General features: G+C 34.7%; 1 protein-coding gene across 35 annotated transcripts in view; it reads left to right on the top strand.

Annotated features, from left to right (window-relative positions):
• The window catches only part of LOC128165855 (sorbin and SH3 domain-containing protein 1-like), a 67,534-nt gene that overhangs the window by 24,370 nt on the left and 29,532 nt on the right, over positions 1-13,632 (top strand). For 25 of the 35 annotated variants that reach the window (XM_052830739.1, XM_052830753.1, XM_052830736.1 and 22 more), the window contains 7 exons: positions 1,479-1,532; positions 2,943-3,130; positions 3,921-4,239; positions 5,533-5,586; positions 7,841-8,037; positions 10,447-10,522; positions 12,089-12,133. In XM_052830739.1, the coding sequence (XP_052686699.1) occupies positions 1,479-1,532; positions 2,943-3,130; positions 3,921-4,239; positions 5,533-5,586; positions 7,841-8,037; positions 10,447-10,522; positions 12,089-12,133 (933 nt within the window). Of the gene's footprint in view, positions 1-1,478; positions 1,533-2,942; positions 3,131-3,920; positions 4,240-5,532; positions 5,587-7,840; positions 8,038-10,446; positions 10,523-12,088; positions 12,134-12,767; positions 12,816-13,202; positions 13,218-13,632 lie in introns of all 35 variants that reach the window. The other 10 variants (XM_052830742.1, XM_052830741.1, XM_052830732.1 and 7 more) reach the window with 5 other exon arrangements.

The raw sequence follows: 13,632 nt of genomic DNA, 5'->3' as shown, positions 1-13,632 counted from the left end.
ATGTAATATTGTGTCTGTGGTTTGTCCCATTGGATGCTGATATCCTATGCATGAAACATGCAGTAGAGTACCATGCAGTTTATATAGAATGATAAGGAATTTGGCTGGCCCAATACAGTAATTATCATAATTTGACATTTCATTTCTGTTGTGTATTGATTTATTCTGGATAAGTCAAGTATCATATGGCTTGTTTTATGTATTCTTGGACATATTGATGTGTTACATAGACTTGGTTTCTGGTAAGAAGGAAATTAGGGGAAGTCATACACTAAAAGCTGAGATTTTTGCAACTATGGAAGGACAGGATTTTCTTCTTTCTGGATAAGATCAAAATCTTGGACCAAATACTCTGTGGGTGATGTCAATCAATAGTTCTGATTCCGGTCCAGCACATCATGGACATTATAAACACTTAATAACATTAGGCATTTGCCAGAATGTTTCTTGAAGCATCTGGCTAGGTCATTACTGTGTAAAGTTAGGAAAGACTGTCTCTGTGATCAGTTTCATATAAGGAATTATAGCATACAATGGCTGATGTAAGACCTTGGAAGTCTCTCTCTAGCTGTAAGTATTGACTTCACAGTACATGTTCTCAAATTTCCTTGTTTATGGAATGTCTTGCGCAGTATTTACAAATTACTAGTGTCTTCAGTTTTATCTCTATTTCATTCAAATTGTTTAATTCAGTTGTGAACGATTCAGAGGAGAAATTAGGATGAATGAAAAAAGTTTCTAGGTCATGGTAAAAAAAGAAATGTGAGATGAGATTAGCAGTATGGTTCAAAAGATAAGAAATACTAAAGGAGATTAGATACAAAAACAGTGCTCATTGAAAGGAAGTAAGCAAAAAAAAAAGAGGGGAGCTAACTCACTTCCCTCTTGATCAAAGCAGACAGCAACTCATCATTGCAACATCTGCAACACTTGCATCGTCATTTCCTCTGTTTCCATCAATACCAAGTGATAAAATTCTCAGATAGCTGGGAAATGATCTCTTAGATTTGTGTAAGGCAGGTGTAGATTTTTAAAGGTGGTATTTACTGGTATTTTAAGGTTTGGAAGCTAGGTCGATGACATATACCACTAGCAATTGTGTATCTTCATCTGTGATTAGTTTAGATGCTCACTTTAGCCATGACAAAAAGCATTTGTGAATCATTCAGCCCAGAGATAAAAGCAATATGCCCATTTTGTTATTCTCTTTCTATAAAGGGCTACCTAGCTCAGTTTGTATTGTGGTTAGCTATACTTTTATGATTTTCCTCTTTGGCAAAGCTTTCCTTGCATTGTTTCGATAGTGTTTTTGTAGTTTAGTTATTAGATAAGAATATATTGCTTTGTTTGCTGGTTTTTCCAAGATAACTTCAGATGAAGACTCAATGATTAATTAATGTCTTGCATATCCGTGGCAAGAATGTGAAGAGGGTTCTGAACTAACAATTAACCCAATGTATCGTTTTTGTTTTTATCAGTGAATGACAACAGAGATGAGTATGGGCAGCAGCCAAAGCAATTCAACAACTTGGGTAAGTATCTTAAAATAATACTTTTAGTTTAAACATCCATTCATTAAATTAATTGGAGTATTTATCTTTTCTTTCTATCCCAATTAAAGTTCTCAAAATATATAACTGAAATAATCACTTAGAGAATATTTCGGATTCTTTCTGAAATTAGATTATTTGATGGCTACCATTAATTTTTTTAAAGCAATGTTCAATATAAAAGTTCATTCTATATATATCCAAATATATATTTACTTTGTAACTTCAAATTGTTTTTATTTGTGGTTCATTAAACAAAAAGCTTACATTTCTTTGATGTACGTTTATGGTGTAATAAGAGCAGTTATGTGGCCAGATGTTGCCTCGCTATCAACCGGTCACAAACCTATCGTGAATCTTCATTGATCAGAAATATCGATACAGTTAAATCAGGGCCCAACTGCAACCGATAGGTCACTCACAGTTTCAATTTCAGCTTTTATCACCAAGGTTGTCTTAATTCTAATCACGGGTGGATTTTAAATGTTTGCTTTCATTGTTTTGGGTAGTGTAATTGGCCCGTATTGATTTCTCATTGCGTGCTATGGATGCGCTCACAATGCGTTGCTGAATGGCTGAATGGGGTTCATCACCGGCAAGGAGAATTAGGATTTGACACTATTCATGGATTACAATCATGAAAAGGCATCATCCATGTGGAGCACAATTGTTTGTGTGTGGAATTAGATCTTCAGAAAAACCTATGCACAGTTATGACAGTGAGAGTGTCAATTCTTCAATGGTTGGTAGTAGATCATTGGTAATGATTGTGTAGGAGAGATAGGAGAGAGATTTTCCCTTGGCCTGTTTATTGAAGGTGTCACTAGCTCTCTATGGTAGATTTAAAGTAATCCCCTCCAATTTGTCTTCACCAAATTGGATTGCAGGATTTTTTATGTCCGTTTAAATTGATAGACGGGAGAGAAACCTATAATTTGTACCACAATTTTGCATACAAAAGTCACAATATACTTACATATATACACAATGTTGTCTTGTGAGGTTCCAGACCTAGGTGGCAATTGTTACAAATTAAGTCAGGTTTCATAGTGGAAGAAGAAGAAAATTGACCATTTACCAATTAATGTGAAAATATAGTTGTTCGGTGAAATCTTGTGTCTGGAATTGCAAAGGTTGGTTGCAGAAAATTTTTGTTGAAAAAAAAAAAAATTCTGGGTTTTATTTTCTTTATACTTTGATTTTATTTTTCACTCTTGTTTGCTGGATTTGAATTCATGATTTGGATAATTGTTAGGAAACAGAGTTGAGGCTGATTTGATGATGCATGTATACGTTTGCAGTTGTGCGTATTCTAGTGTATCTTTTAGTTTACATGTAACGGTACAAAAAAGCCGTATTACACTGTAAATTGAATGTTTTTTCCTGATGTAGATCAACCAGAACCAGAATCTCGGTCCTTCTTCGAACAGCAGAAAGCCAAGTCCCCTCGGTCCCCTACTAATCTGGTGAAGAGCACTCCTGCTATCTGGAAACCTTCCGGTCCTTCCCTAGTAAAGAAGGAGTACAAACCGGTGCGACTGGATACCTCACCCAAACCGGAAAAACGGTTCAACCAAAAGGTTAGCCTCCACCTATACTCTGCTAAGAGGTGTTTAACAGATGTGTGCCGCAGCCAATTGTGCTTCGCTTGAAATTCACAAGAAAAGAGCTTCATGCAAATTTCATGTGAAGCTTTATGTGAAATCACATAGATAAACTGCCTGTGTAATATTTTATCATAGGGATATTCACCTCGGCTGTCAATGTTTCTTAGTGTGGATCAATGTCTGCTCACTGGGTAATGTGAACAATGATGCATTTGGCATGTTGGACACCAAAGGAGGCACTGACCCTTACTTCTTTGTATTCAGAAATCAGATTAGCAAAATAGTAATTCACTGTTACGATAAACAATGCAATATTTTCTATCTTTTGCTAAAATCCCAACAATTTGAAGTAATTTATGCCACTTTGATACAGATTCACTGATATTTATTTATTTCTCAGAAATGTATAACCAAACGGATTTCTCTGTTTGATACTGTTCCAATTGCATGTTTGAAATGAGTAATTCTAATTAATCTGTAGTTAATGCAGTGAACTAAGCCTTTAACTTGTGGATATTTTTAATGCTGATCAGCAATTGCACTGCATTAGTATTACATATTTCCAAACATGTTTTGGATGGAGAAGTGCCCATGAGCCATTTTTATTTTGGAACTGACACTTATTTTTACTATATCCTATATGAATAAATTTTGCAATCGAAGTTAAGGTGGATCCACCAGTGTTGACCAAATGTGAGAAGATTTTGTTGGTGTGTGTATCGTAAGCGCAGAAAGGTTGTTATCTTTGTTCAATGGTTTGTAGAAAGAAGAGCAAATAACCTCCCCACCCCAAGAGGAAAGCTTCACCAGCCACTCTGCAGCGGACGATGACAGCAGCATGACAGACAGCATGCTGTCTGGTTACTCCTATGGGGCCCCGCCGCCCACTGCCTTCACTACTGCCTCACCCACCATCAGCACGGACACTGGCCCCTCCAACACCTTCGCCTCCCACGGACACATGAACGGGGGCCAGGAGAGGGACGTGGACAGTCGTCACTACCCCCACAGAGAGGAACCCAGTATAAGCCGACTGCCGTCCACTCAGAGTCCCTATGTCACACTGCTGCAGAAAAACAGAGGTAAACATCTAGAGTTCTCTTGGAAATCACGTTTATTTTATTTCTCAAAGTTTCCCTTTTTTGGTCATGTTTTTGAAGTTTGTTTTTCAATCCCACTTCACTAAATTTTTTTGTTTTTGAATTTTGAAACCAAATTTTGTCCTCTCACATTTTTATGACCAAATCTTTCACTGTTTGTGGGTAGACAAGTCTGAGTGCCTGATGCTATCACAGTGGCTGTTTCATTTCAACTGAATGTTTGAGGCTAGTCTGAACAGTTGTAACAACCAAGTCCTGTAGATCTTGTCTAGTCGGGATGACTAGGGTTAGAAAAATGTTGTCGTTTTTCAGTGATTTTCACAAGGTTTGATTGGTTGTGACATACTCCTGACTAAAGTGTCAAACAGTTACCTAGATCTGGAAGTCATCAGTGAAAACTAATGATGCGTGAATGCTCCCAATTTCTGCTGTTTAATTAGTTCAATTCTGAAGTGCAGGCATTTTTTTTTTATCCTGCCCAGACAGTAATTTTGCCAAATTGAAGAAAAACAAAGGGGAAGGGTATGTATCTAATGAAAAGAGGTATGATAGGTGGAAAATATGTAGTAGTGCAGGTTTAAGCCATTTAAAGGCCCCTGCAGGCCAAGATAAGGCTAGAACAGGGGTGTACAAACATTTGTTTATTCTGTAAATGCCCAGAGTTCTGACTGGTTAATATTATTACCGATTGTTACACATACCCTCAAACCCAAAGGTAGCACGATAACCTGGAGTGGTTTTGGCACCACTTAAAAACAACTCCGAAAAATTAATATAGAAGCACTGTTCTCTTGTATCGATTTGTTTAAAGCCCCGTAAATTCAAAGGGATTTGGGTGTTCTGTTTATAACTGGGAGCCAACACTGAAATCGGTTCCGGCAAGCGAGAATTAATGAAAATAATTGTGATTGGAAATTTGGCACTTGTGAGATCCAGGAAATGAAAGGTGTATTTCTATATTTATAAATAGTGAAAGTTTCGGACTTCTAACTGTGAAAATTGCTGAAGCGTGACGTGATAGATCAGGCACTCTCTCTTGTCTCTTGTCATTTTTTGCCCTCAGTACATTACACCTTGAGGAATTCACTGTGTTGGAATGTTAAATCTAGAACTTGCTAACTGTTGGTGTGTTTAAAATATTTATTTTAATTAATTACTCTTAATTAGTGAATATCCACCAATTAGAGTCTGGGATTTAATACTGTTTTATTTTTCCGAGTGATTTGCTTGTTTTTTTGGATGACTGGTTTTTGCATGACCGTGTGATTATTTCAGAGAACGGCTATGAGGATTTGATCTCCGACCATCCAACTGTCGTAGTTACACAGGGTAAGATGAGGGGAACACGGAATGCTGCTTTTGTTTTTAGTTTTTATCTGATTTTTTCTCAATTTCTATAATTTATTTCATTTCCTTTGCACATAAATAGGGCTGTATTAGTTGCCAATATGTGTACTGTACAGAATGCATCCATCACAGCTCGTTTGTGTTTATTTAAATACAGCTACTATATTATTAATTAAACCACAAGATCATCGGGATATTAATTAATTGATAAAACAAGTTAATTAGGACTACAAAGTTCATGCATGCCTGGATCAGGTTTGTCAAATAGTCTATATCTTTGTTTTTGGCTGTACAGAAAGAAGTATTTTTCCTGTCTAGTTGTTGTATATACCTGGAGTATGGGCATTTTGCACTGTTTTATGCAAATTAATTTACTATGCACAGTGTGAGTCATAAGGAAATAAGCTAGAGAGTGCATGTTTATCTTGCGTCTAGTTCCAGAAGATTTGCAATAAGTATACATGTCAAATATAGGCATTTTAGCTTATCAGTGCCTTCTAATAAAGCTATTTCCTCATATGTACTGGTTCAAGGTTAACAGATGATGGTGTCAAAAGAGAAATCATTGAATGCATTGAAGGGAAATAATTGATTTTTCATTTATCACTCACCTAAATATAATGTTAATATGTGTAATTGCTCAAACACCTTTTACTAAATAGAAGTTTTAAAGACAGTTTTTAACAGATCTTAAATTTATTCGGCACTATAATTGATATTTATTTGAAAGCCCTCTTTGAAATCTCCTATGTGAATTCTTTGATTTCTATTTGAGTCATCTTTTAAGTGATTATAGAGGGGAAAAAAGAGATAGAAGAACACCCCCCCCCCCCTTCCCACTTTAGAAGTGGATTTAAAGGAATTGTAGAGATGAGAGCTTCCATGCAACCATTAGAAGTTCCAGCCATTTTTAGCGTTGGCTTCTGCATGCAATACACAATTATTATTGATAGCTGCCACAGTAAATTGTTTGTGTATGTGGAAAGTGTTGAATACGAGAAGTTGACGTGGGGTGAGTCGGTGGCAGGGGGAGATTAATGCTGCTTTGTGTCAATGTTGACTCTCTTTAAGGGGTGGATTGTACGAGCCTGTGTGTTTTTAGAAACAGTATAATGATTACTCTAAACGCTGCAAAGTTTAACCAATATTTGACATTCCTTTGTGGATAGACTCTTGACTACTAATTTCTTGACTTAATGTGAATGTTGTTGCTTAAATCTACAATGGTACATCTGAGAAAATGTTAGGTCATCCTGTTTGTAATGGATTTAGTGTCATTATGTAAGAGAATTAGATTGAAAGCATTTATTTACTTTATAATATACTTGAGTCTGTGTTTAAAAAAAACTCTTACAGGAGAAATTATGGTTTAAGAATTTAATTTGACAATCCTTCCTTAGTTTGTGTCATCTTGATTGAAATAAAATATTTTTCTAAGAAAAACATCACATTCCACAGTTTACAACTGTCTAATTGACATTGCCCAGATAAGGAAAAATAAAATGAATTTAAAAATAAAAATCTTTGAGGTAAACCTTTTTAAAGCATTAAACTTTATGTCTGTTTTATTGATAAATGCTTTTTAGAAGAGTTGCCGTTGTAAACTGTCACTCATAGGTTACATCTTGGTAACAATAAAGGATAAGTAACAAGGCTGTTGTATTCACAAGGTGACACAAATGTGTGTATTAACTGATTTAACGACCACTAACTTGTCTGTAATGTGAGGAAGGCACCTGTCAGGACCGACAATCTGATGTAGCCAGACACGACAGGCCGACTGTATCCCCCTCATACTGTAACAAATTCCTGACCGGTCGGGCATGACATGTAAATGACCAGGAACAGACTTCATTCAGAACACTGCAGTCACACTTTACTACACACATTCCTGGGCCAGAAATACTGCATTGTGCCCCCAGGGCCAAAAAACGAGATGGAAAGATGTGTGATGGCTTTCCTTGATAATATTTGACTTGAGTTTCCTCTTTTTTCACTTAGTGACAGAATAAGATGTTTTTGTTAAAAGGTAGACGAAAGGTGATTTAGCTACAAGCCTTTGTTGTCGAGTGCTGTGCTTGTTTTTTGTTAATGTTCATAGCTCTGGTGAGTTTTCATAACACTGAGGGCCTGGGATGATCATTTATAATTTATATGTATACTTTCATATGTATAAATGAACCTTTATGCAAAGGTAAAATTGTAGACACCTTTTTTTCCTTTGTCACTTTTACAGAAGGTCAAATACCTAAAGGTGCAATATATATCTCGGAGCAAAGCTCAGTAAACGGAGGCGTGAAGACCACGGATACATACTATGCAATGCCTGCCAAAGAGGAAATCACGGACTCCCAAATCGTGGAACGAAAACCAAAGAAGTACGATGGAATCGGACCCATCGACGAGAAGGGCATGCCACTGGCCTTCAGAATGGTATGACGTGTTTTATTTATATTCAAGTTGTTCACTGGTTAACCCTATGTTTAATTGTGAAGACATCAAGCAGTCCATTTAGTATGCAACATGAGAAAATGTGTTCTTTTGAATAATTAATGCAGAATTGCATTTTTCACAAAATAAGGTTGCACACAACATACGTATGTGACTAGATAATGTAGAAGCTCAATAATCATCATTAGAAAGATATGTGTAAGGTTAAAAATAAGCAGTGTAATCAATGTACAAAGCCCTGTGTCTCTGGCCTTTACAATGGAATGTAGCTCTAATGGTCTGGATAGCGTTAAACTAGACAGGTAGATGGAAGGTGCAAGCACTAATCAACCAAATTCTTGATCTGTTCGTCTGTATCACCCTTGATAATGGGAGAGGCTGTTAAAATGCTGTGCATAAAAAATAAACCTGTCTGTTAAAAAAAGAGATTCTAATTGATGATAAGAAGTTAAGAATTATTTATACGTGACCTACAGGATAAGAAATTTTTTTTGGTTTCTATAAGGGTCGTTAGGAGGATGATTTCATGCTTTTTAACAGTGGAATTCGGTTAGCAAAGGAATCTATGTGTCACTTAAAGATGATACATTAGTATGATAATTTTGATTGATGCGAGTTTGTGTTAAGTTTATGATCAGCTATGATTATCATAATTAACACTGTTTAGAATAAACCCCGAAAACTTAATTTAAACCCTTGGGAATTTATGTCAAAACTGCCTGCCTTGCTGATCTCTATGTATATCAATATTGTCTGTAAAAATTTTTCTATGTTTAAAGCTAGTAAATAAGAAGAACTTCGAAAACATGGTAGATTTGATTGTCTTGTAATAAAGCCCTTGGTCCTAAAAGTTAAAACCCTAAACAATAGATCAAAAAGTCACTTTTCAACTTTCGTCAAGGTCATTTTGCATACCGGGTATGTCAAGGTCTAAGTTAATATTATAAAGACTTCAAATTTGTCTGCATTGAAAGCATTTTGTAACTTACTGGATTAGTATGAACTTTAAAAAGAGCTAGGCTACGTTTAGTGAACTATCCAAGTTGCATGGGGGAGGGGTGTACCGGTAAGTCTTGTTAGGGCAGTTCTCTCGTGTCAGAGAGTACCGGACGGGTATTTAAAATTTTTTGCATTCTTGAATTTTCATTGTTGTGACATATTTTCATTGTTATGACATGACCTAATTTATTCTTTATCTGTATAGAACAAAAAGAAAAGAATTCAAAATTCTTTACACACTTATTCCCATTGTGAGGCAGCTATTGGTTGTTTAAATTTTGACGTATAATTACACCAATTTTGTGTATTCTGTATCCTGTACTTATGGGCTTTGCTTTTGTTGGTAGTATTTTCCAAATATGTTCTGAAATTGGAACATCAATATTTTTTTATAAGTAGAGCAAACACATCTTGAAACTGCACGCCATGGGATTTCTGTGGGAATCAAAGAGGGTCTTAAGAATTTAGTCCTGAGAAATTAAAATCAAATCAAACACCTGGAAATTGGAAAATCTCTGCGTTGTTGTTTACATTATAGAGACCCCTTAATTGAATAAAAAAAAGATATTCCTGCCATAGGAATAAGGACTATCTAAAGAGCGATAGAATTGTTTTTTGTCCTGAATGGTCTTTTATGGAATTGATAAAGGTCAAGAGTTTGTCTAAGCCCAGGACTATTGAACTTTGACAATGACTTGAATAACAGTTATCCAGAATGAGATTAAAGTTACAGATACCTTTGATAAGGCGCTTCGTTATGATATGAATTTGATGTTTAAATCAGTGGGAGCAATCGCGGCTCTTTTCCAGCATTTAGTGATACGTGTGGATATCATTGCATCGGTCTTTGAAACCAGATATGATAATGAGGAAATATTTGCATTCTTGCTCTTTTGTTAAGCTGTATGTGGTTATTTAAGTTTTGCAGGGGAAGATGTGTCAATTTGCAAATTAAGTACATTATGACTGTCATACCCAACTATTATGTTTACATTGATAGTTCAATTGACTTTTGATTGCTTATAATCTTGGCAATGAAAAGATTTGCATTGATCTCAGAAAAAACATATATTAAATATTTGAATTGAAATCCAGCCAGCACAAGTTTCTAAAATTTGTATCATTAAGTCACTTCATAAAAATTCTTAGTAGTATTTGGAATTGAATATAGACAAATGTTTCTTTTTACCAGCAAGCATTTTTTCATAAAACTAGCAAGTACATTTGTGACTCTGAAGAGAAAGAAAAAAAAAATTCTGTACTTGTCAAGTCTTGGGAACTTGGAAAAAAAGTTTTCAAATTTTAGAAAACATTAATGGAATATACGGTAGAAAAAATACAGTTTTTTGTCGAAGCTTTCTTGATTTTTTTTCTACTTTTTATTTTTCACAGAATGTGGATGAAGAAAAGCAGCATGACTGGTACAAACAAATGTTCAAGAGTCTCCACAAAACCGGCAAGAAAGAAGGTAACCAAATTTGACCCAGAAAACTGAATGCATATATGTTATGAATTGGGTCAGTATGGTAATTTCAAAGCCTATTTAATCAGTATACTATCCTGTCTGGGTAACATAAATGGTGTACATTACAACGCATTTTCAAGATCAGCAGGACTTGCATGTAAATAGTTATTATAATACCATAATTGTCCTAATAACCATAAACAAATTGGAGAATATAAAGTGTTACTGATTTGCATAGTCACTTGGATACAAATTCTAAAAAAAAACAAGTAATTTTAAATCTTATTTTGTTCCATCAATTCAATATGGATTGCTAACAACTTACATAATCATTTATTTATGAAAATATTATGATTCACTTAAAATGCAGATAAAGACATCAACCCTCAGCAAATTATGAAACTTGATCTTTATTTACCAGTACTATGTACTTAAAAGTGAATCCAAATTAACCTGTAAAAATCTTACAATTATATCCACAAATTTGGCCCCCATAAATTTAAATGATTTCAAGAGAATAAGCTTAAAATTTTGGAAGATAAGATCACATTTAATATTGATATGCACATATTGGAGAAAGCTGTGGTTATTAGGATGACTATGGTATAGGTTTTTTTTGTAAACATGTACTATATTAAGTGAACATCTGTGTTGTCGGTTATTGTCATTGTCAGTATTAACAGTACAATGTGATACTGTGTTAGTAACATGAGTGACTGGCATGTTTTATAAACCATGTTCTGAAATGGATGCCCCATGTATCATATTAGTAGATTGAATTTCACAGTCACCTAATAGCTGTAGAATGTTTCTGTCGTACACACGGCAAATTCTACAAATCCCTATGGATATATTAGGGTCAGTTTACACAAAGCTACAGGATGGAGAATTAAACGTGTTGACATTAGTCGGTACATTTATCATTTTGTAAACAAAGATGCCTTAAGTTGAATATGTTTATTTATCCTTTAATTCATTTCCTTAAGTGGTCCGACAGAATCAAAGTTCTAAAAGAAAATAAAAAGCTGTTAAAATGGAAACTGATGGATTTGGTGTTGGAGCAAAAATTTCAGTACCTGAGTATGCAAAATGATAATGTATGGATCTCCCAATAGATTTTACCGAGCTGTTAAATTTGAGGAGACAAAAGACCTTCCATTTCATTACTTGACAGAAAATATTTTGCTTCTGGGTTAAGTTGGCATATGCCTGTGTTTGTTTTTGCTGTCAACCTTTGGTCTTTTAAACAAATATGCTATTCTTTGGGGTTTTTGTCCCATGAAAATTGGGTTCCAAAAGAAAAAAAAATCCCCAACAGAGACAGGGGTAGCCCATTTATTATCATTAGGATGCATTTGTTCCTATTTACACTAGGTTTTGTAGTTAAGATTAAATAATGTTAAGCAGGTGCCCCTTTTTCATCAAAAAAAAAATCAAAGAACAAAAGGGTTTTTTTTGGTAATCAAAATTTTTTAAGGTAGTTTGCCATTTTTAAAAGAAAATTCTCTCCATGAATTATGACAGCTCAGCATACCAAGGTGTTAAAATTGCATGTTTGTGACATTTCAGAGCTCATGGACACAAGCTGGATCAAAGTCTCTAGTACTAGATCTGGTAGTGTATTATGTAATGTAACAACCTTCAGTATCATTTGTCTTTACAGACAGATTCCTCTTTGTACAGTGTAGTAGTATATGTAATAGCTAGACTGTTACTGTGTATACAAATCAGGGTGTTTTTTTTTTTCCTTTAAATTTTTTTTTTACACATTACAAAGTTTTTTTTTTAATTTAAAGTGTGAATTGGTATAAAGACTAACCTTTCAAGAGCTTTTTTTTTTTTTTTTTTTTTTTTTTAGTGAACTTTAATAAAGGTTCTTAGAAATGAAACAATGTAATTTTGTTAAGTACCATAGGAAGCTGAACAAAGGAACATCGTGTTCACCATAGACTTTCCATTCATGTAAATATAGACGTGAAATTTATCTAGTAGGCAGTAGTGTCTTTTCAGCCCTATATAAGTGGTACATAATTGTAGCAATATTGCACACATATAAGCGTACTTTGAAATTAGAACTTAGAGTATGGAAAGTAGGAAATATAGCAAACTCATTGAAGGTATAGTAACCTAGTGCATTAGATACTGTACTTACAGTCTGGTCGACTCTAACAAGTTCATGTAAGAATAGGAACAACAATTTGCTTTTGGTTTCTGCCTTGTGGTGAACATTGCAGGCTATTTCTTTCAGATCTGGAAGAGTTAGCTAGACTTATGGATAGCCTTTTTCAAGACGCAGGTTGATATATCAAGCATTGAATTTATTTTCCCTTAATTTGCACTGTTACTTGCATCCCAGAGCAAACTGTTTGGCATTGCATACTGAATTGTTTTTCAGTATGCTTTGAATCGGGCTGGTGGAATTATTAATGATTAAGTTTTGATTCGAGTTGACAATCTTCACTATGTGACACTTTGATGCAACATCCTGCTTTCTCTTGCTTTGATTTCAAATGATTGGCATGACTTTTAAAATACTCCAACGACCAATAGCATGTTTTGTTCCCTCCGAAATTCCCCACCATTACAATTTCCCTCTAACTCTCATTGTGCATTAAACCAATAATTCTGTGTAAATAAAATGATACCTATTTTAATGACATAGATACATATATATACATTACAGATTTGGATCCTAAGGGTATATATATATTTTGCTGAACTGTAACTACTACATTCGTCCAGTGTTTCATGTCATTTATGTGTGCTCTTTAAAATCTGTTGGTATTACACCTACTTAATATTGATACCAGTTTTCAGAATGAATAGAGACATTGAATTAGACACTTGTTACCCCAAATAGGATTAAATAACAATATTGTAATCCAAGCTTTAAGGCCTTATAAGCGCCCGTAACCTGTTTAAATTACACAGCCTAAAAAATGTGAAAAAATGGGTCACAGGAGATCATCTTCATGCAAATATAGATTTTTGGTCAATCAAATTGAGTTCAAGTTTTATTTAATTCGCCAAAAATTTTGACATTTTTTTTAGATCCTTATTTGTAAGGCTTATGTTTGGTTAAACTCCCCTTTAATTGGCATGTCTGTTGTATG

Source organism: Crassostrea angulata, chromosome 10 (assembly GCF_025612915.1).
Source record: "Crassostrea angulata isolate pt1a10 chromosome 10, ASM2561291v2, whole genome shotgun sequence".
Lineage (NCBI taxonomy): Eukaryota > Metazoa > Mollusca > Bivalvia > Ostreida > Ostreidae > Magallana > Magallana angulata.
This window is presented reverse-complemented; position numbering and strand designations above follow the sequence as displayed.